At 50.0% G+C, this 23,132-nt stretch overlaps 2 protein-coding genes across 12 annotated transcripts in view; both read right to left on the minus strand.

Annotated features, from left to right (window-relative positions):
• Positions 1-23,132, minus strand: part of SRSF11 (serine and arginine rich splicing factor 11) — a 339,983-nt gene that overhangs the window by 82,119 nt on the left and 234,732 nt on the right. The window lies entirely within an intron of this gene.
• Positions 1-23,132, minus strand: part of LRRC7 (leucine rich repeat containing 7) — a 332,198-nt gene that overhangs the window by 36,363 nt on the left and 272,703 nt on the right. For all 11 annotated transcript variants that reach the window (XR_012764360.1, XM_075424242.1, XM_075424248.1 and 8 more), the window contains 4 exons: positions 14,019-14,088; positions 12,412-12,511; positions 10,735-10,859; positions 3,216-3,416 (listed from right to left, as the gene is read on the minus strand). Coding sequence is in view for 10 of the 11 variants with exons in the window: in XM_075424242.1 (XP_075280357.1) it covers positions 3,216-3,416; positions 10,735-10,859; positions 12,412-12,511; positions 14,019-14,088 (496 nt within the window). In the remaining variant the exon portion in view is untranslated. The remainder of the gene's footprint in view (positions 1-3,215; positions 3,417-10,734; positions 10,860-12,411; positions 12,512-14,018; positions 14,089-23,132) is intronic.

Here is a 23,132-nt window from a genome sequence, read left to right on the forward strand (position 1 = left end):
CAACGGAATCGAGTCAAGGTAGGCATCCTGGAGGAAACAGAAGTGTGGAAGTCTTCCTGGAAAGGCAAGGGCATCTTTTAAGCCAGTCTGAAACTTTCACTAAAAACGAACCAAAAAGGACACTCTTCTCCACTCCCACCCACCCAAACTCTCCCCCCCAGCCCAAACCCTCGCAGCAACAAAGTCAGGAGTTAAACGGACTGAGGTGGTCTTTGGACTGAGATGAGACGCAGGGCTCGGCAGGTCCAACGCTGCCGAGGTGGTCGCTTCCTGGCTGTTGGCGTTAGCGTCTGCGTTGGGTCAGAGCACAACCACCGCCCCATCCCACGGCCTGAGCAAACCTGCTCGGAACGCGCACCAAGCACGGAACGCTGCAGGAGCAAAGGCTGCTTTGTAATCCGAAGCTGAGTTACGCAGAAGTATTTCCAGACATACCAAGAATATCAACTATAAAGCTCTTCATTGCTGATTTGGGGTATTTCTCACTGTTCTTCACGGAAGGGCTGCACAACGCACTAAGTTATCCCAGACTTCTCTCTGTTCAAAATGCAAATCTTGCAGAATGACTTCGGACAATGAGGAGGTTTATTTTAACTGATGATTAATTAAGAAATAGTTTGCTTGTTATAACTGGATTTGAAATGTAGCTTGTTACTCATTTCAGATGCTCCCTTTAATTATTTAGAAACAGTTCTGTGAAGAGATGTGTAAATTAAATGCAAGAAAACCCAAACGAGATGCGAAAAGAAACCACCTTATCTGGCCTCTGAAGATGAAAAAGTGAGCATTGCACCTGAAATTAAATTACCTTGTTATTAGAAACTGTCTTCAGTCTAAATCTATATCAGAACACACCTGCATTTTCAAACTGTATTTTAACTTGAGGCTTGAGATCATGTCTCCTAATTATCTGAGAAGCAAATGGAGCTTAATCATGTTTTATTTAACGTGTTACAACTGAAATCATGCTAAGATTATTCACAAAATCATCCACGCTTTTTCTAGTTTCCCGTATCTCTTCATTATCTTCATGCACAAAGCCAAAGAGAGGACAACGTGTGCATCCTCCTGCTTCCCAGCCATCAGATCCTCCCCTCGTCATCACTTGTACCAACAACAAGAACCCTTTTTTAATTTTCTTTAGTTGACGAGACAGTTGTGTTACTAGTCTTGACTAAGTACTAGGGAAATTGAAATCTGAGAAAGTTCCACCACCCTCACTATTATAATGACAGAAGATGAAAAATACATCTTCACTGATATGATGGAAACAGTCATGCCCTCACATCAGCTGCTTGCCGTAGAAAATTAGCTAGGAGATTGCAATCACGTTCTCTAATTGCACTTCGGGAATTACTGCAGGGTCTTCAGCGGCTCAGCTATTTTTGTAGAACGCTTTTTGTGGTACTCACGCAATTAACAGTCCACGTGCATTCACAGAAAAGCTAGGCATGATTATTTTTCTGTTGCAGAAGCGAACGCATTTTTATCAAAGAACGAGACCTAAGAATGAAATCCGTCTTCAGCTCTTTCCACGCCGGAACCCAGCACGTGGCCACAGGAGCGCTTCAGAGGACCGGCAGCATTCCGCGGTGCGGCTGCCACTCGCTCTTTCCTCACACCTCCAGAACGGAGGCTTCGCTGGGCTCCGCCTGCCCGCCGCCAGTTAACCGGGATGTTCACATTTGACTTTAATAACTTCACATTTTAGCTCAACAGCCACTGAACCGGTGCAGTCGCCTATTTCCGCAGCCCGCATCGCCGGCCACACGACCCAGCGCCTGGTGTCCCTGCCAGACAACACTGATGCCACTGCCAGACGGGTGATAGGGCTGTGTTCACAGGACGGGTAATTAAAACCCGCAGAAGGCTTTTAAGAATACTCAGGTTGAAAAGCTAGATGACACAAAATAAATTGCACGTATTCAGCAACAACAGAACATGTAATACTCACGCCACAAGACACACGTTGGTTCAAAGGCCAGATTTAGACAGTTAGGAAGGATTTAATGAATAAAAAGGAACAACGGCAGAATAGAAGATTTCAGATTTCGATAAAAACATGAATGATTTAACTTAAATATTTTAGTTTGAAGTACTAATCGAAATTGTGCCTAGATTCGAAGGAAGCCTTCCTGAGAGAAAACTTTCATTTGTTTTTTAAGAAATGAAAATGTTTAACTGTAAGTAAAACAGAGAGCGCTGACAGAGCAGCTACGGTGACTGCTGAATATGCAAGAGCAGCCAATCTGTGCTAACGATACGGAAAACTGAGCAAGAAAAATTCACGCATACACAACTAGCCAGAGACAGGGATATTTCAAGGACAATGAATTAATCATAATGTTTAAGTAGCAAAGGAGTGAAAAGATAATGTGACAATTTTTTTTTCCTCACTTCTTCCTTTCGAACACGAACATTTCATCACGATTTTCAAGCACGCTGCTGCTCCTGTAGACCTGCCTGAGCTTATAAACCCTCCGTACCTACTGCCCGGGGAAGAGATTTCCCGTCTTCCCGCACTGTGCCTGCACAAAGTAAGTCGTTAGTGGGGATGCTAACGAGTAGATGCCCTCCGAGATGAAGCTGCAGCTCCGACAGCTTTGTGCAAGGCTGCGGGACTGAGGAATTTGCCTTTCCGTGACCGCATTCACGTCAGGCTCTGTGACCGTGCGCGCTGCTCCACCTCCGGCGAACACCCTAAGGGCTAGATCCTGCACCTCGCCGCGAGCCGCTGGTGCCTGCTCCCAAGTCCCGCTCCTGCTGAGCTCCTGCACCTCTGACGAGCTCTGACAAGGCCATCCCCCAAGCAGCAGAACCTACTGGCATGGCAGGGCCAGGCAGAAGAAGCTGGTTTGTCATTAACAGATTTGAGGCAGAAACACGCTGCTGCAGGAAGTCTGAGATGGGAACCGTGATCAGGTCCGTTCCCCTGCTAACACGCAAATCTCTCGTGCCACTCAAATTTAGGAGCGTGCGTGTAGATGTCAATACCAAAATTCAGCCTAGGTAGATATAAAACCAAATTTCAGCCTGATAAACTTCAGTAGCATGGGGAAAAACAGCAACTCAATAGAAAACTAAATTAACTTAATGGAATGGAGCTAGAAACGATGAGGTATGAAGTTCACAGCAGATGCAGAGTATCGCGGGCTGGAGCTGTGTTAAAACCCCACCTCGAGCTCCGGAGAGGAACACCGATGCTTTTACATTACCTCCACCGCAATCTCCTTGGGTGCCATGGGCCACTTGTGCTCATACTTGTCTTGCACAGTTTGGTCACTGTTCGCAGCTGGTGTTGCGTTCTCAGGCCGTACTCCATGGCTCGTTTTGCCCACCAGATTTTGAACCGATTTTACCATATTCTTTAAATCCTCCGGGTATGGAGTGGGGTAACGTTTTAGATTTATTTCAACCTGAACATTCATAAAAAGAATTAAAGCACAAATACAAAATGAAAACAGCATGCAAACTGAAACCATGGTTACAGTACTACGGCTAAGTGCAAACTCCTCTAATTCTTAATTACCCTGTTTGAGGCAATGTGTTACACACAGCTATCCTCATGGATTTCTGCGCTGAGATTTGCTCTCGGTTACGTTACGTCACCCTACAGTGGAATTCCAGTGACACAAAATAACGGATGGGAATGGTCCCTACACGCCTGTCTTTTACCCTGTGAGGGTCTTGCATATTAATTCCACACTTTGCTTGAGAGTACTGGCACATTAAATCACACTTTTCCAAAACAACACTGGTGTAACTGCAGAACTAATTTCGCTGTGTTCAGTGTACTGAGTTAATCTGAATTATCTACGGCAGCCGAGAGCAGAACCCACGGGGAGCTGTTTGCTCTGTGGGATGCATAAGGCACGCACACGCACTCCAGTGTCTCTCATGCTGTCCTCATGCAGAAAATCCAGGAAAGCACACTCAAACCTCTAGAGAAGTCACCTAGGGCACACCGAGTACTGCTCTGACGGACTGACAGACATTCTAGAAAACTCCACGTTTTAAGTCGAGAATTTTTATCACTCAGATGTAGAGAACCATTCTACTTCCCAACTCCGAAGCAACCCTAACGTGAAGACGACTCCACAAAACCTCCGGGCTGAGTGCAAGGGGCAGAGCAGGCTCGTGGACGGGATCGGCCCCGTCACCCGGCACCACGTTACGCTCCCAGCGACGTGCTCTGAGGAGACGCCACGGCGCAGGGCCACGCTAGGAACGAGCCCCCTGCTCCTGCCGTCCCCGCGCCCCACGCCGCGGTGCTGCCCGTCTCGCCGGCCCTGCCCGAGCCATGGCGGGCGGCGGGGGCTGGGGAGGCGGCGGCGGAGCGGGCAGCAGTCGCCGGGCCCCGGCGCGGGCTGGGACCGCAGCAAAGGCCTCCAGCGGGGCAAAACCCCGCTCCTCGGGCAAGCTGTGCCTGTTGGGACAACTGCGCCCAGCGACGAAACTTGAGATGATGGGGTAAGTGTCTGAAGCATTTGCCACAAAGCAGCTTTCACCTCACTGTCACACAGAATCACAGCATGGTCGGGGTTGGCAGGGACCTCTGGGGTCCCCCAGCCCAACCCCCTGCCCAAGCAGGGTCACCCAGAGCCGGCTGCACAGGACCTTGTCCAGGCGGGGCTGGAATATCTCCAGAGAAGGAGACTCCACAGCCTCCCTGGGCAGCCTGGGCCAGGGCTCCGTCACCCTCAGAGGGAAGAAGTTCTTCCTCGGGTTCAGCTGGAGCTTCCTCTGCTTCAGTTTGTGCCCGTTGCCCCTTGTCCTGTCACTGGGCACCACTGGAAAGAGTCTGGCCCCGTCCTCCTGACGCCCACCCTGCAGATATTTAGAGGCATTTCGAAGGTCCCCTCTCAGCCTTCTCTTCTCCAGGCTGAACAAGCCCAGCTCCCTCAGCCTCTCCTCGTAGGGGAGATGCTCCAGTCCCCTCCTCATCCTCGTAGCCCTCTGCTGGACTCTCTCCAGTAGCTCTTCATCTTTCTTGAACTGGGGAGCCCAGAACTGGACACAGTACTCCAGATGAGGCCTCACCAGGGCAGTGTAGAGGGGAAGGAGAACCTCCCTCGTCCTGCTGGCCACACTCTTCTTGATGCACCCCAGGATCCCATTGGCTTTCTTGGCAGCCAGGGCACGCTGCTGGCTCATGGTTAACCTGTCGTCCACCAGGACACCCAGGTCCCTCTCCACAGAGCTGCTCTCCAGCAGGTCCACCCCAAGCCTGTACTGGTGCATGGGGTTGTTCCTCCCCAGGTGCAGGACCCTGCATTTGCCTTTGTTGAACCTCACCAGGTTCCTCTCTGCCCAACTCTCCAGCCTATCCAGGTCACGCTGAATGGCAGCACAGCCTGCTGGTGTATCTACCACACCTCCCAGTTTGGTGTCATCAGCAAAACTGATGAGGGTACACTCTAACTCTTCATCCAGGTCATTGATGAAGAAGTTGGACAAGACTGGGCCCAGTACTGACCCTGGGGGACACCACGAGTTACAGGCACAGGGAGCTCACCTCTAACAGCTCACTGCTACAGCTGTTGGGTTTTAAACTCTTAACGAGTAGGAAAAACATAACTTTGGATTCAAATGAATATGGTCTGTTGGTAGGAATATTTTAGAAGCAAAAGCATGATTGATTTGGAAAATAAAACTATATGGCATACTAGCATACAATTCTGAACCACGATAGAATAAACACTACAGATAATAGATTCTGACATGACTTCAACATAAAACGTTAAAAGGTATGGCTATGATGTCATATGTTAATAAAGAATTTCAACAGAAAAAATAAATTAAGTCTGTGAAACATTACTAAAGCTCTATTTAGATTAGTACTAAATTACTATTTAGATGTGGCCTAATCAGGCAATCGCTTTTTCACAAAATTCAGACCATAATTTCAGTGTAAGGTCTACAGACAAACACAGCTGAAAGTTCAGTCACAGAGCAAATCCTCCCTAAGCAGCAGCCAAGGAAACATTAACTGAAAGACTTCATGAGACAGACAGGTCACAGACAGGGATTTCAGCCAGAGTTCCCTATCACTGTATTAACATTAAAAGGTAAAAATACTGGCAGCTGTGGCTGGTGATAGCCAGCGGAATGCAGGTATTCTCATCACTGATTCGGACTTCTCCATACAGAGAAATCCGCACTCCCTGACGACACAATTCCTGCATGTTTAACGCGACATCAAAAGCAGCACGACCCCGAGAAGAGAATTTTCAAAGCCCAAAATTCTTGATGGAAGAAGCTGTTGCACAATTTCCATTACCAAATCTATTTTAACACACAGCTGGCTGAGAGTTCGGTTCTAACGATAAAGCTAAAAAGTGACAACCGTGTACGCTGCCATAAAACGATACCAACGCTCGTGGTTACCGGCTATCGATAATTCCAGTTCACCTTCAAATTCATCCCATAAAGGCCTGGTGAAGCTGCTAAAAACGTACAGGCTGACACCCCCCGAAGAGCTCCTGCGGCGCCCGGGTGGAGGCCGCGCACCGAGCTCTCCGACGGCCGCGGCCGCCAGCGCTGAGCGCCCGCACCCGAACCCAGGCTGCTGCGCAGTTCGGTCCCGTAACCCTTCGCACCACTTCTACGGTCGCTCACCTACAGAGGGGAACTGGCATCACTGGGAAAGGGCACGGACGTACCAGAAGGATGCAAATAAGCATTTCTAATTAACAGTGATTGAATTTGAGCTCATTTTTTCACGCTTGGGCAAAAAGGCTGTTTTCCAAGATAGGGACAAACCAACCCCCCCAACCTCGGTGGGAAATCTTCTCCTTTCACAGGCTGGCAAGGTTTCCTGGGTTTGAACAGGATTATTTCTCTACTTCCAGTTTTTACAAGCTATAGGTATTGATGGCTATTTTGTGTACACACAGTGAGAAACAAGAGAGGAGAGATGCTCTTTTCAAGGCACACAGACGGAAGGAAATATCTGACCAGCTCCCTGCTTGGCTTTTCATTGAGTAATTCTTCTCTAAATAAGGAATACCTCTACCCAGCTGCAAAATTTCGTGTTTTGGTCTGAAGAGAAGACGTTAGGATCATTATGGAGGAGAGGAACGCTGGGGTGGTGCATGGGAATGGAGGAATCTCACGCAGCACCAGACTCGGGTACTACCTCACTGGTTTGCACCCACCTCCATGGCGGAGAGGGAGAACAGGCGAGTGGGAGCCCCAGGAAACGTGTTTTACTGCTGGGCTCTTCCAGCGATGCAAAGGGTGAAGCCTGCCTTGACCTTCGGATGGCCAAGGCGAAACATCAGGGAGAGGCGCAGCCCTGCGGGACGTGGATCGCCCGCACGGTGCAGAGCCCCCCGCCCGCTGGCAGCCCCACCGGCCGCTGGCTGCCCCGCACACCGGCTGCCCCGCGCACCCGGACCAGGCTGAGCCACGCGTGCCGCCACGAAGGCAACCGCTGCCCACAGACCACGGCTTCGGCAGCAGCTGCTGGGGCTGAGCGAGCAGCCCTGGTCAGGAGCGCTGCGACCAGGGCATCGAGGCAACCAGGGCATGGCCGCAACCAGGGCATCGAGGCAACCAGGGCATGGCCGCAACCAGGGCATCACCGCAACCAGGGCATGGCCACAACCAGGGCATCACCGCAACCAGGGCATCGCCTGCAACCAGGGCATGGCCACAACCAGGGCATGGCCACAACCAGGGCATCACCGCAACCAGGGCATCGCCTGCAACCAGGGCATCATCGCAACCAGGGCATGGCCGCAACCAGGGCATGGGCTGCAACCAAGGCATGGCCACAACCAGGGCATCGAGGCAACCAGGGCATCACCGCAACCAGGGCATGGCCACAACCAGGGCATCACCGCACCCAGGGCATGACCTGCAACCAGGGCATCACCTGCAACCAGGGCATCACCTGCAGCCAGGGCATCACCTGCAGCCAGGGCATGGCCGCAACCAGGGCATCGCCTGCAACCAGGGCATGGCCGCAACCAGGGCATCGCCGCAACCAGGGCACGGCCACAACCAGGGCATCGCTGCAACCAGGGCATGGCCACAACCAGGGCATCACCGCAACCAGGGCATCGCTGCAACCAGGGCATGGCCACAACCAGGGCATGGCCACAACCAGGGCATGGCTGCAACCAGGGCATGGCTGCAACCAGGGCATCGCTGCAACCAGGGCATGGCCACAACCAGGGCATCGCCGCAACCAGGGCATGGCCGCAACCAGGGCATGGCCACAACCAGGGCATGGCTGCAACCAGGGCATGGCTGCAACCAGGGCATCACCGCAACCAGGGCATGGCCACAACCAGGGCATCGCTGCAACCAGGGCATCGCCTGCAACCAGGGCATGGCCACAACCAGGGCATGGCCGCAACCAGCGCATGGCCGCAACCAGGGCATTGCTGCAACCAGGGCATGGCTGCAACCAGGGCATCACTGCAACCAGGGCATCGCTGCAACCAGGGCATGGCCACAACCAGGGCATGGCCGCAACCAGGGCATGGCCTGCAACCAGGGCATGGCCACAACCAGGGCATCACCACAACCAGGGCATGGCCTGCAACCAGGGCATGGCCACAACCAGGGCATCGCCTGCAACCAGGGCATGGCCACAACCAGGGCATGGCCGCAACCAGGGCATCGCCTGCAACCAGGGCATGGCCACAACCAGGGCATCGCTGCAACCAGGGCATGGCCACAACCAGGGCATCACCGCAACCAGGGCATCACCTGCAACCAGGGCATGGCCACAACCAGGGCATGACCTGCAACCAGGGCATGGCCGCAACCAGGGCATGGCCACAACCAGGGCATCACCGCAACCAGGGCATCGCTGCAACCAGGGCATCACCACAACCAGGGCATGGCCGCAACCAGGGCATGGCCACAACCAGGGCATCGCTGCAACCAGGGCATGGCCGCAACCAGGGCATGGCTGCAACCAGGGCATGGGCTGCAACCAGGGCATCGCCTGCAACCAGGGCATGGCCACAACCAGGGCATGGCTGCAACCAGGGCATCACCTGCAACCAGGGCATCGCCTGCAACCAGGGCATGGCCGCAACCAGGGCATCGCCTGCAACCAAGGCATGGCCACAACCAGGGCATCACCGCAACCAGGGCACGGCCACAACCAGGGCATGGCCACAACCAGGGCATGGCCACAACCAGGGCATGGCCACAACCAGGGCATCGCCTGCAACCAGGGCATGGCCACAACCAAGGCATGGCCACAACCAGGGCATGGCCACAACCAGGGCATGGCCACAACCAGGGCATCGCCTGCAACCAGGGCACGGGCTGCATCCCGCTCAGCATCGCTGCGGTTCACGGGGCCGGGGCTCCCGCCAGCGATTTCTGCGAAGCGCTGTTTCTGGGGCACCTGCACAGGTGGGACTGCGGCTCGGCTGGGTTCGCCTCCCCGCTCTGCACGCAGCAGACGGACGCGGGGGAACCGAGGCACAGCAGCAGTCAGCGGACTTGTGTTCCCTACAAGAACAGTTTGCTCAAGGGACACGTTTGTTCCAGTCATTCATAGTGTTCTGGAGCACACTGGAAAAAAATGGCTAAGTGATATAATTAATATACTACACCTAGATATTTAAAAGAATGCTTGCAAATGACATCTCATACCACTAAATCCTTCTTTGATCTCAAGAATTGGTATCTATTTCCCTGCTAACGTTTCAATTGTTTTGCACATCTGGACAGCCATATTGCCCACGGTTAAAATTCTGATAAGAAGTGGTGGAACAATATAAAACTCTTGCAGATGCTTTGTTTTTGACCCATAAACCTGCAATTCCTCGGGGTAAAATTTGAGTTTAATCTATTTATTGTGAGGTAAAGGTTGCTTTTTGACTTCGTTTTCTGTTCTGCTAAAGCAGCAGAGTCCATTATCTCTGGTTACAAGAGCTGGATGAAAATTCCTAACTGGAAAAAATATTAAAAAGAAAAATCCAAAATTTCCAAGAAGATGTAGCTATTAAATAGCTATTAATAATAGCATTGTCAATTTTAAAACTAAAATATGATTTAGGTCTCCTCACACAGTTTCTGTCTCTGGCAATACATTTTCTGTTGGGTCTCCTACTGCAGTTAAAAGTCTGCAGTGTGAAAGTGCTTGACCTGGGGCAATTCCTTCACATTCTTCACGAAACAGAAATTTTCATGCCAGGTAATCGTAGGTGGTCCTGACAATATCCTTCTACCAACGTGACTGATTCAGGGCTCAACTCAAAACTCTGGAATTCTGTTATCTGCAGACAAACGGAGGAGGATATTCACGCTTTGATCTTCATTTTTGGCAGGTTACAACACTCGCCACTGCACACCCCCATGTGAGCCCAGGAGGCCGCAAAGCTCTCGTTGACTTCCACCTCGAGAGGAACATGGAGTCCCCTGTGTGGCCGGAACACCTCTGAAGAACTGGGTGGCTGGGCATTACTCCTAAGCCTCCCACCATTTTGTGTTAATTTTGGCCTTGTGCCACAGCACCCATCAGAGCAGGAACCCGACCGTGGGCGGGGGTCCCGCGCGGACCCAGGTGGCCACCGCCGCGCCGTCCGGGCAGCAGCAGCGGAACGGGCCCCGCGTACCCCCGGGGAACAGCCTGGCTACGCTTGACACGTGCCGACGGGTATTTCGTGGGCGTTCGGAACACCAAAACAGTTCGACGCCAGATCTGTAAACTGGACCCTGTCCATAATATGTGAACGCCAGAATAAATCCAAGAGAACTTACCTTAACTTTCCCGGGATTTTCCTCCTCCTCTTTTTTTTCTTCAAATTCGAAGGCAACGGTCATGCGCTGCTGTCTCTGCTCCTCCCATAAAGTGGGGTTAAAACTATCACTGTCCGACTGGAAATCTACAGCCAAATTTTAAAAAGCAACACAGAAGAAGGAGGAATTAGCACAGCAGGCTGTAAGTACTTTCAGTGCTTGAAGGGAGCTGACAGGAAAGATGGGGACAATCTTTTTAGTAGGGACAGCAGTGACAGGACGAGGGGTAATGGTTTGAAACTAAAACAGGGTAGGTTTAGGCTGGATATAAGGAAGAAATTCTTTACAATGAGGGTGGTGAATCACAGAATCACAGAATGGTCGGGGTTGGAAGGGACCTCTGTGGGTCACCCAGTCCAACCCCCCTGCCCAAGCAGGGTCACCCAGAGCAGGCTGCACAGGACCTTGTGCAGGCGGGGCTGGAATATCTCCAGAGAAGGAGACTCCACAGCCTCCCTGGGCAGCCTGGGCCAGGGCTCCGTCACCCTCAGAGGGAAGAAGTTCTTCCTCATCTTCAGCTGGAGCTTCCCATGCTTCAGTTTGTGCCCATTGCCCCTTGTCCTGTCGCTGGGCACCACTGGAAAGAGTCTGGCCCCGTCCTCCTGACCCCCACCCTGCAGATATTTGTAAGTATATATTAGGTCACCTAAAAACAGTGAAACACTGGAACGGGTTGCCCAGAGAGCTGGTGGAGGCCCCATCCCTGGAAACATTCAAGCCCAGGTTGGACAGGGCTTTGAGCACCCTGATCCAGTTCGCGGTGTCCCTGCTCGCTGCGGGGGGGTTGGACTAGATGACCTCTGGGGGTCCCTTCCGACCCAAAACTTTCTATGATTCGATGTTCAAACTGCAGTGAGCGATGGGAAGCAGCAGGGTTCGGGGGCAGGTCTGGGGCTGGGGGGCAGTTCGTGAGCTTTCCAACTTCACGTCGGTGTGCCAGGAGCCAAACCCTCCGCCAGGCTCTGCGCTCCGAGCCCACGTGTCAGGAGCCGGCCCCAGCTCTCGGCCGGTCCAGCGGCTCCGCGGGTCGAGCTGGCCCTGGCCACAGCCCGCCCGGCAAGGCACAGCCTAGAGCTTCTGTCCCAGGCACACCCGACTCCCAGCTTCAAACTGCTTACACGAGGCCATTCTTCTGAAAATACACCCGTGTGTAAGAAAATGGAAATCTGCCGGCCTGAGAATCACAGAATCACAGAATCACAGAATCACAGAATGGTCGGGGTTGGAAGGGACCTCTGTGGGTCATCTAGTCCAACCCCCCTGCCAAAGCAGGGTCACCTACAGCAGGCTGCACAGGACCTTGTCCAGGCGGGTCTTGAATATCTCCAGAGAAGGAGACTCCACAACCTCCCTGGGCAGCCTGGGCCAGGGCTCCGTCACCCTCAGAGGGAAGAAGTTCTTCCTCATGTTCAGACGGAACTTCCTGTGCTAGAAGAACAGGTCTGCAGACAGGATTCCTTGGTGTATGCCAAAACACAGCCTGTCACACGCGCACCGCCGGCTTGACGTGCCACAAGAGACGCTCGCCCCCAGAACCACGTCTGCAGCCCCTTCCTCTCCCTCCCTCCGTGGTTTTTTCCTCCGCTATCTGAACAAGCCCCGCTCCTGCCTTTGCGGGGACTGCGGACGGCGTTTTACCTTCGTCGCCGCGGGGCTGCTGGGGAAACATGTAGTTGGTCAGCACTCGCTGCTTTGTTTCTGGGTGCGCCTCGGTCTGCAGCGGAATGAGAGCCTTGGACTGCGCAGGGGGGGCAAAACAAACAGCGGTTAACTGGGAGCCCGTGGGCTGAGGTGGGATTTCAGCATTTGAAACAGAAAATATAAGATTAACTAAAATTCTGGATGAAAACAAACTTCTCTATGGACTAAACCAAGTATTAATCTGGTGGAAATACCTCCCCTCCCTGTAATTCCTATAATTCCCACCAGAACACCAAGCATCAGCAGTACTGACTGCATGCTCCCAGTCGGACCAGTCAGGAAGCTCTGGGATCAGCGGAGCGGCGCAGCGACTGCACGGTCCAAGCACCCACACCACGGCCGTGAGCCGTCTGCGGTTAGGGTTAGCGAGGAGGAAATTCACCACAGCTGTTCCTCCATCTGGGGGTAGCCCTGGTGCAAGACACTGGAGAATTTACACGGAGGCACTCTGAATCATCAGATTCTGCTATGTTCTGCCTCGACTGATTGTTTTTTATTATTGCTTTGCTCCAAATTAGCATCTAGGAGTGACTGTCACAGTTCACAGAATGGAAATTAATCTGTGCTATGCTGCAGGAAAGTCAAAATGCTGAAAAATGTTGTATATTTAATAGGAAGGGTATGTTCCGTGGCTGGGCTGAGAAGTCATGCAATGACAATTAAATAGCATTTAAAAAAAGCTATTTTTTCAATGGAAATCAGAGTGAAAAAAACGAGAATCCTGATTTAACGCGTCAAAATTTACTCCCCGTTCTCTATTATCCCTCTCCCTTCGTCTCCCCTCCCTTCAGCTTTAAGGTTGTTTGCCCAGTCCCTCCCCGGCGCCGCGCAGTCAGCGGGCACCCGTGCAAGCTTAATTATGGAAGAGTTTAATTATGGAAGCATAAAATGATTCTATCCACCAGCCCTGGAAAGGACAGAGACTTATTTCAGTGCTCAGATGTCGGCTGAACTCTTACATTTCTCAGTGTTCATGCTACATAATTTGTTTTAAAATAGAATCCTAAAGAATATACAGTAACGAAACCAACCCCCTTGGAACAAACAAAGGCATACTTAAATTTAAAAGGAACTTAGACGACAGTTTTCCCCAAAACAAGAGTTCTTGTGCATCTTGTGCATGTTTAAACTCCCACGGACTTTCATGGAGTGTAAAATGGAAGCATGGGCAGGAAGAGGCAGACGGCAAGAGTGGAGGCATACACAGAGTAAAGGATGGAACAAACCAGCAACAAGTTTGGCAACAAAATCTTACCTCTTGAATTTCTATTTACAACATACTTTTGGCCTTTATTTACTACTTCTGTAAGGATATAGAAGCTTGGCTGGATCCCAGTAATCAGCCCTGCAAAGGTGATCTTTCCGAGTTAATAAACGACAGCCAGAAGAATCTACACCTCGGTATGAAAGCTTAAAGCTGAACTGGGAGCAAACACTTCTAAAACTCTACCACAATCATGTATTAAACTACAGGTTTCGTTTACGGCCCTTGCTAAGACCCCTAGTACTTTACTAAAGAAAATATGAATATTGTAAGGCGTTACCTGGTTGTCCGAAAGCCACAAAGCTGCAAGTTCTTTCAGCTTAGTAAAAGTGAATGGTAAATTCTTCAATCTGTAAATGATAATATTGGAACAACATGAATCCTCCATTTTCACAACGGTTTCTCTTAAAGATTTATACATAGCTTCTTTATCTTGATCATACCGATATTGCTATAATTTCATATATTTATTTTCTCTCATTTTTTACTAAAATACAATATTTTATTACGGACATTCCACCTCCAGAGTGACATTTGGAATCTAAAGCTACTGACCTCATACCCTAGGGGTACCAAGGAGATACCGATATTCTACCTCGGCTATAATGTAACCGAAGTTACAGCTTATAACACCAAAACCAGACAAAATCCTGCTCCCCAGGAGACTTCTAGGAAAGACCTAACAGTTTCCAGTATAGCTAACGGAAATAGTTTCATTGGACATTTAAATTCTGGAACAGAAATGCTTTAAGATTACTGAAAATTCATTTTTGCAGAAATGTTAGGAAAAAGATTAAAATAATACACATATTCATAGTGAACCTAAATGTCAAAGTTAAATGAAACAGTGAAAAAATGGCATTTTAATTATAGATGTAAACGCATTTCCTAAAAGTGACCCGAATGTAGGAGTGGGGAAACGATGACTAGATACTTGTGGGAACTCCATTCGTGTTTTCCCCACGTGTTATTTTTTGTTCTCAGCCGGTACCACCACGCGAGGGCTGTCCTAGCCACACACGAGTGTCCCATCTCTGCGGTACAGAAGGTGAAGGAGCTGGAGGAAGACACGGACCGACCCAAGCACCGTCTACACGCACAACAGCTAAACGTGACTGAACAAAACGAGAAGAGGAAAGCCCTTTTCTGAGAGGGCCAGACCACCCCGTCCCGTGGAAAGAACGGCTCTCACGGTCACCCACACGCAGACAGGGACAGGCAATCCGCTGGCCGGCACCGCACCCGCACGGCGTCATCGGGAGAACCCTCCGTCCCTCGGGCAGCAAACCCCCACCAACGCTCCTGCCGTCTTCACGTTAGACATCGACCTGCGTTCCTGGGACAGCAGCACCTCGCAGGCGTTTGCACCACGGCCTCTACGCAGCGCTTTGACAGTCCCTCCATTACGGAATTACTTCAGATGTGGTTTTGCCACAAAGTCATTCCCATTAAAAACCACCTTATTTCAGAAAGCCATGCGTACTTCAAGCAACGCATTTGCAAGACATTAAAAAGAATGCCTTATACTCAAAGTGACTTCTCCATAAAAGTGAAATGAACTGGCAGGAGCGCACAGACATACACGGGGTGCTACGACACAACCCCCAGTTACGCGCCGGCACAGATCAGAGCGGTGCCGCAGGGGTGTGCGCTTTTCAACCTTGAATTCAGGCCATAAAAAAGTACGGGGTGCCTACACTACAGGAAATTTAGTTTGCATTCCTGCCACCACAGAACGAATAGTGCAGCGGGAACAGCGCAGTATGTCACTTTTTTTATAAACTACAGTTACAAGTTTAAGCTTTAACAGCGAACATGAAGATTCTTAAATAGTGTTTATCCAGGTGTTTGATTCAGAGCTTTTTTTCTGTATAAAAGAACTTTTGCTTTGCCAGCGATACCTTTGTTCCTTTCCACTTTAGGATTCAGTACCTGTAAGGTAAGTTTTGAAACTACACAGAAGCCTTGGTCTGGGGAGGGCTACTGGTGAGCTTTCCAATACACGCCAGTTGAGAAGTGTGTATCAAAGGGAGAAGCGACTTTGGTAAGCATGCTGCAGAGATGATGAGTGGCAAGGGGATCTCCAAGCTGGTTTCCCATTCCCATAGTCAAACAAAACACAGAATTCTTTATTTTTAATCCTTCTTTGCCAATAAGCCTGGATACCTATTTTTAAACATCTGAAAAGGATCAATTTTAAGGAGTTTTTGACACGAAAAAATCTCAAATTAGAGATCAAAGAATGGAGGCACCCAAAATCATTACTGTTTTTTGAAAACTTTCAACCAAGATAAGCCTCAGGCTCTTTTTCTAACTGCAATTTGGTTTTGCAAGTTGAAGACTGCTTTTTAAATCGTGTGCCGTAGGAACCCTTCTCCTTCACCTGTACTAACCATGCACATGCAAACACTGACTGTCACGAACAACGGATTTCCTACCAAGTGGTTTTGCATCACACCCACTTTCAAAACAAGACCCATGATCACTGTCACTTACACTACACTAGTTCAACCAGGAAACTTAAACACATCAATGTTTTTCTAGCTTCATCAGTTAAAATATGGGTATACTACAGCTACAAAGGATCTCAAGTATCAGTTATGCACGGACGTAGGTTGAGTACTTTCTACATACTACAGGCCAGATCCTATTTGTATACTTCAGCACATCCCCGCTGATTTCAAAGAGCTCACTCACATCATCCTCAGTAAAGGATCTGGCCTCCTCTGAAGAGAAAATTCTTCATCTGTCATGGAACAAAGTGATTAATCTGCACTGCTTCCACCGACCCAACGCACGACTGCGATCAGGTATCGGCACAAAGAAATGTAAAGTTTATGGCTGTGCTATTCAACAGCGAGCTTTGCTTTTGTGCTTAAATGCTGAAACTTCTCACTAGACAGTTTGGAAGAATACATATATAATTGTTTTTCTAAATCTAAGGGAAAATATATTCACAATACTAGATGAAACTTGAATTGGTGCATAGATAGTTAATAGGGAATACGGCAAAAAATAACTAACAATTCAAAGGCACACTATGCCGTACCAAAATGACTTCTTCTTGCTGTGGATGGTATTTTACTCAGCCTGAATAAACAACCTTTGCGCGAGGCCGTTTCGCTGTTGGATGGTGCTGTTGGACTTGCGCGAGCATCTGCAGCCCTGCGGCAGGACCGGGAGCAGGACTGACAGCAACGGACGGAACGCAGCCACCGAGCCCGCGCCCACTCCCGCAGGCATCTCCCGAACGGCATCCAGCGACGCGCAGTCCGTGGGGAAACGGAGTCTCCGAGCCTTCAGCGCACCCACCCCGGCCCCAGCGCTCGGCAGCCGCCCCTGCACGCGCCTTCCCGCGTGAGCAGCAGCGTCGTTGCTCTGCAACCGCTCAAGCACCGAGAACTTCAATTTGCCACCGCTCGAACCGACTTGTGAAAAGAGCTGAAAATGCGATGGCCAAATTAAAGAAATCTCTTAGTGCTATAGAGATTACCCATATTCTTATTAATCAGGTTAAACCACAGGTAAAATCATGTACGCCATTGGTAAACATAAAAGTCTAAAAGTTATGAAGAAAAATTTTCCTTGTAAGGTAAATCCTAAAGCATCAACTGATTTTTCAGCAAAACAACTATCCGCAGTAATAGCCTGGAAAAGGAAGAAACGCTTCTGTTCTTTTCATAGTGTGTAATCTCCACAGAGAAAACATTTTCTTATGGATAAAAAAGGAGGAGAATTTTCCCCTGAAGTTCCTCAGGTGAATGAAAACAAACTAAACCAAAGCGAGCACACTTTTTGAACTGACCCCCAAACACGAAACCACACGTTGTACCACACGACTTCAGAACCACCAAGCAGCTCCAGGGCAGTGCCACTCTGGAATGAGGAATTCAGAAGAATCCCTTCCGTTATTAACCCTAGATCACATCTTTTGTAAAATTTATTACGTTTTTAAGGGCTAACTACTTTAAGAGTAAGCTAGTGAATGTTCTTCATGGAACACAAGAGAGGATAAGAAACTTTCATTGATATTGTTGAAGTCTAAAAAATATAAAATGTCGATATTTGAGGAGTGTTATGGGGTGAAGGTACTCTCTGCTTTTATTGTAAGCCCACCGACAGACATAATTTTAACTTTTCTTTATTGCTAATAATTGTTTTTCTCGCGGTTTTGTAAAATAACTCACTACACATTTGTATCAGGTACAAAATTTTGGTCTTGTTATGCCCTAAGTAAGCAAGCTCGGAGGATGGGAAGAGTTTCCACTGATTACTAGTTTGAGTAACACAACGTACGAAGAGCTCATCCAACCCCTAGGTGAATACCTTCTAGATTCATCAACGCACACATTACGCTTTGGTGACGTTCAGAAAGAATTTTCAAATAATAACCGAAACATGAAAACTTCATGTGAAAACGTGTCGAAAGCCAAGCATAACAAGCAGCGTTACCAGCCAGTCGGTCACGCCCAGAGATGGTTGCTATTTGTGACAGTTCTCCAAGGTGACTCTCAGCAAATTGATAATAACGGGATTTTTAGAGTGTGAAAGTTTAAAAGCACATGATTCATATTAACCCATCAACATATTGTTCACAAAACCACTTGTGGATATACACAGCCAGAAGTAATTACCTCTTTGGCAATGAATAATATTGTATAATTAAATAACCAAACAGAAAGAGAAAAGGTACGCCAGGGACCAGTCTTTTTTTCTTGAATGGATCACGTAATCTGAGGAGCACTTTTCATCTGCCTTCCGTGGGTGAGCTTCAGAGCAGTAACTGAGTTCTGACCCCAGGACAGAAGCAGTGCAAATACAAAAGGGTGATGATTCTTTCAGCTCTGCTTTCAGAACAATCTGAAACTAAAAGAAAGGTTACTTACCAGTAACCGATGCTCTTTGAGAAGTGTAGCCCAAATGTACACTCTAACAATTCTACCTCTCAATCACAGGACTCATGCCTGGAAGGACTCTGAGGAGAGAGGAGAAGCAGATGGAAGACAAATGTATATGTGGACTACACATCGTGAAGAACACCGGTTACTGGTAAGACATCGTTTTTTCTTTGAACGAATCCCATGTGCACTCAACAGTGACAGAATCCAAGCAGCTACCCCCAGTGACTCATTAGGTGGTGGAGGTCTCAGTATCTTTCATGGAAGAAGTAACTGCACAACTACTTTACCAAACGCTTCATTGGCTCTTGCTATGCCTGGCAAAGGCAAGGATGAATCTCCAGGTAGCTGCATTGCAAGGATCTGGAATCAAACCTCTCCTGACTGCAGAGGGTGAAGGCACCTAAGCTCTGGTCAGGGGCACTCTAGCCCTCCTTAGACTGCAATCTGATAGCAAGTCAGGATCCAACCCACCATCGCCTTTTATTGTGCAGAGGCAATTGAACACTGCATTTCCCAGGGATGAAGAGCCTGCCACAGGGCTGAGCAGGTTTGGACCTGTAAAGATAAAAGGAGAGAGGACTCCCAACTATGGAGATGAAAAGTATATAGTCTTAGAGTGTACGGCATGGGAAAGAAAAACTGGAGTCTAATTCCCTGGTTAAAATGCAATTTTAACGTGAATATTTGAAGAAAGTCCTGGAACTAAACCAGCTTCTGGTCAATTAAGATCAGCAAGGTCCATCTTGTGTAGGTTTTTATCTTATGATGAGGGCCTTCGGAAGACATGGAACAAGAGCGAAACCCTGTAGGAGCTAAAACCACAGTATTAAAAATGCACTGGAGAGGGACTTCAAACACTGACCCACCTTCGAGCAAAATGTGCCAACTCACAAAAATTTGAGATTCCCGTTAGCCTGAGTGGCAAAGAGGTCTATGTCAGGTTTGCCTCTTTCTTGGAAGGAATTCAGACCAAATCAACCAAAATGTTTCTGACTTTCATACCCACACAAGCTCCAGATAACGCAAAGGAGGGAGAGCCCCTCTTTTCCTCTTTACATGCTACAACACAGTTGTCCATCATTCCATGTGTGCGTGACCGTGCAGAGAGTAGACTGAAAATCTTCCACGTGATCTGGCAAGGCAAGTTCAAAGCCACCAACACCCCTGTAGTCCAAATGCCTTGAGCCAGAGCGCGCTCCTCATGCCATGAGGAACATGTCCAGAATGAACCTTTCTGGTGGCTGGGATAAAGGCAATGACGTGAGAGGCTAACGGCTACGTAAGCGCACCATCTACAGTCACAGATGTAGACACGGGAGGTGAAATTTGGCACATGACAAAGTAGAGAGAGATGACCCTGAGGTACCATTCACCGGGATGAACGTGCAGTGGACAGATCCCCAGTGGAAGACTACACATCCATGATGATCAGCATGGACTGACCGTCATGGTGACGGAGTCTGTTACCTCTGCAAGGAAAAGAACACGCAAAAACGCATCAGCTACAGGACACCTGCCAGAACGGACATGGAATCTTCGCTGGTGACAGGAGGAGAAAGTCTGAAAGGACTGAGCAGACAAATTCTGGAAGAATACACGATCGCACACACAGTCCAGTCCCAGGACCCAGGGGCCCACCTCCGGAGGGTGAAGCACAAGCACTGACTCCTTCGCTCTAGAACTGCCCTTCTGCTCTGCTTGAGCGACTGTGTCTCTTCCTGCGGTGGTTCGAAGGGGTGTGGTGGAGAAGAGCTGGCCTGCTCTACCTTCTCTGTCAGATCTCAAGCAGGAAGAGCAGAAGGGCAAAACTGTCGTGGTAGCATGGAAAGGGTCCCAGCAACAAGTGGAGCCCAAGCACGCTCCTTATTAACATGTACACGTGGACTCATTCAAAGAAAGAATGGATATTGCCTTAATGTTAATATGAATGCGAAAATGGGAAAACAGAAAAGCAAAAAAATAATAATAAATTGAACATGAAGATGGTATCTGAACTTTGTCCAAACTCTTTGGTGCCAAAACGTCGAAATTTTAGTTTCACGAATGTGGAAAGTTCCACAGCTAAAGCATTATCACAATGTCTCAGCAGGGCAACATTTCACCTCAGCTGGAATTGATACCACCAAAGGAGGAAAAATGTGCTCCCCAACCCCCTCAAGAAAAGTACATGAGACATTTCAACCAGGTTCAAGGGCTGAAGGTCTCTGGGCTGAGTCAGTCCCCATCTCTCCCAGCCTAGACTGTGCTCTCCCACGCGCTCTACAACGCTTCCAATGGGCTCTGCAGCTTTTCGGGCTGACCTGAGAGAACAGCTTCCCACCCCTGCGGGCAAAAGCCTGTGCTCCTGCCCTCCTCACAGCCACTTTGGTGCCCAGCCCCTGTTACCTTGAGCTGGCTTTGGTGTTTGCCAGACTCCATGGTGAGCAAATGGACCGCGAGGAGTGTCGTAAAATGAACACTACATGAAGAACGATAGCTTCTGCCGTTTTCACAGAATCACAGAATGTTCGGGGTTGGAAGGGACCTCTGTGGGTCACCCAGCCCAACCCCCTGCCCAAGCAGGGTCACCCAGAGCCGGTTGCACAGCACCGCGTCCAGCCGGGGTTTGAATTTCTCCAGAGAAGGAGACTCCACAGCCTCCCTGGGCAGCCTGGGCCAGGGCTCCGTCACCCTCAGAGGGAAGAAGTTCTTCCTCATGTTCAGACAGAACTTCCTATGCTTCAATTTGTGCCCAATTGCCCCTTGTCCTGTTGCTGGGCACCACTGGAAAGAGTCTGGCCCTGTCCTCCTGACACCCACTCTTAATTTTAAGCATTTCTAAGGTCCCCTCGCAGCCTTCTCTTCTCCAGGCTGAACAAGCCCAGCTCCCTCAACCTCTCCTCATAGGGGAGATGCTCCAGTCCCCTCCTCATCCTCGTAGCCCTCCACTGGACTCTCTCCAGTAGCTCCTCATCTTTCTTGAACTGGGGAGCACAGCACTGGACACAGCACTGCAGATGGGGCCTCCCCAGGGCAGAGCAGAGGGGGAGGAGAACCTCCCTCGCCCTGCTGCCCACACTCCTCCTCATGCACCCCAGGATCCCATTGGCCTTCTTGGCAGCCAGAGCACACTGCTGGCTCATGGTCAACCTGTCGTCCACCAGCACACCCAGGTCCCTCCTCAGAGCTGCTCTCCAGCAGGTCAGCCCACCAACCAGTCTGTACTGGTGCCTGGGGTTGTTCCCCCCCCAGGTGCAGGACCCTGCCCTTGCCCTTGTTGAACTCCATCAGGTTCCTCTCCACCCAACTCTCCAGCCTGTCCAGGTCTCGCTGGATGGCAGCACAGCCTGCCGGTGTGCCCACCACTCCTCCCAGTTCAGTGTCATCAGCAAACTGGCTGAGGGCAGTTTCAGTGAGGTAACTCAGCTCAGTGGCTTGGCCGGGGAGCCCCGAGCAAGCACAAGGGCAGACGCAGGGCTGCCAGCCGGCACTGAAGCGGGAGCGGAAGGACAGCAACCGACACATCCCACCCCAGGGAACAGCACATCCCTGGGATGCTGGTCCCGTAATCACCTTCCTCCACAATGGACATCCCAATCCTCTCCCTCACCGGGGCAGCAGGGGACAAAGGCAGGTGGGGCAGGCCTGCTGCTTGGGTGGCACCCAGCTGTTGGGGCAGCTTGGTCAGGAGACCTTGCCTGCTCTTACCACCTCCTCTCGCACCCCAGCAACAGCACTCCCAGTCAGTAACTACACATGAAGTCACACATGAAATCAGCAGTTGACCTGGCTCAAAAGTAACTTGGCAAAAAAAAGGAAAAAAAAAAAAAAAAAAAGACTAGTTTTTTGCTTCCTCAATGCAAACTCGTGGCACAACGACTGGTTTCCAGCCGCTGGAAACGTCCACCTGAAAATGCACCATATCTCTGACAGACTGCCTTCACCTCTATCACTCATGTGCTCAAGATCACCACACGCCTGGGCAAAACTGCCCGGGGGCAGGACCGGGTGTGGGGATGCAGGAGCAGCGAGGGAAGCTGGGCTGCCTCTGCTGGCAAGAACACCAGCCCAAGGGAGTCACAGTGTTCACCCAACACCAGTTTGATTGAACGCCAGCCCAAGGGAGTCACAGTGTTCACCCAACACCGGTTTGATTGAACGCCAGCTCAAGGGAGTCACAGTGTTCACCCAACACCGGTTTGACTGAACGCCAGACCAAGGGAGTCACAGTGTTCACCCAACACCAGTTTGATTGAACGCCAGCTCAAGGGAGTCACAGTGTTCACCCAACACCAGTTTGATTGAACGCCGGCTCAAGGGAGTCACAGTGTTCACCCAACACCGGTTTGATTGAACGCCAGCTCAAGGGAGTCACAGTGTTCACCCAACCCCAGTTTGACTGAACGCTGGCCCAAGGGAGTCACAGTGTTCACCCAACACCAGTTTGACTGAACGCCGGCCCAAGGGAGTCACAGTGTTCACCCAACACCAGTTTGATTGAACAACGGCCCAAG

The sequence above is a fragment of the Opisthocomus hoazin genome, chromosome 6 (genome assembly GCF_030867145.1).
Source record: "Opisthocomus hoazin isolate bOpiHoa1 chromosome 6, bOpiHoa1.hap1, whole genome shotgun sequence".
NCBI lineage: Eukaryota > Metazoa > Chordata > Aves > Opisthocomiformes > Opisthocomidae > Opisthocomus > Opisthocomus hoazin.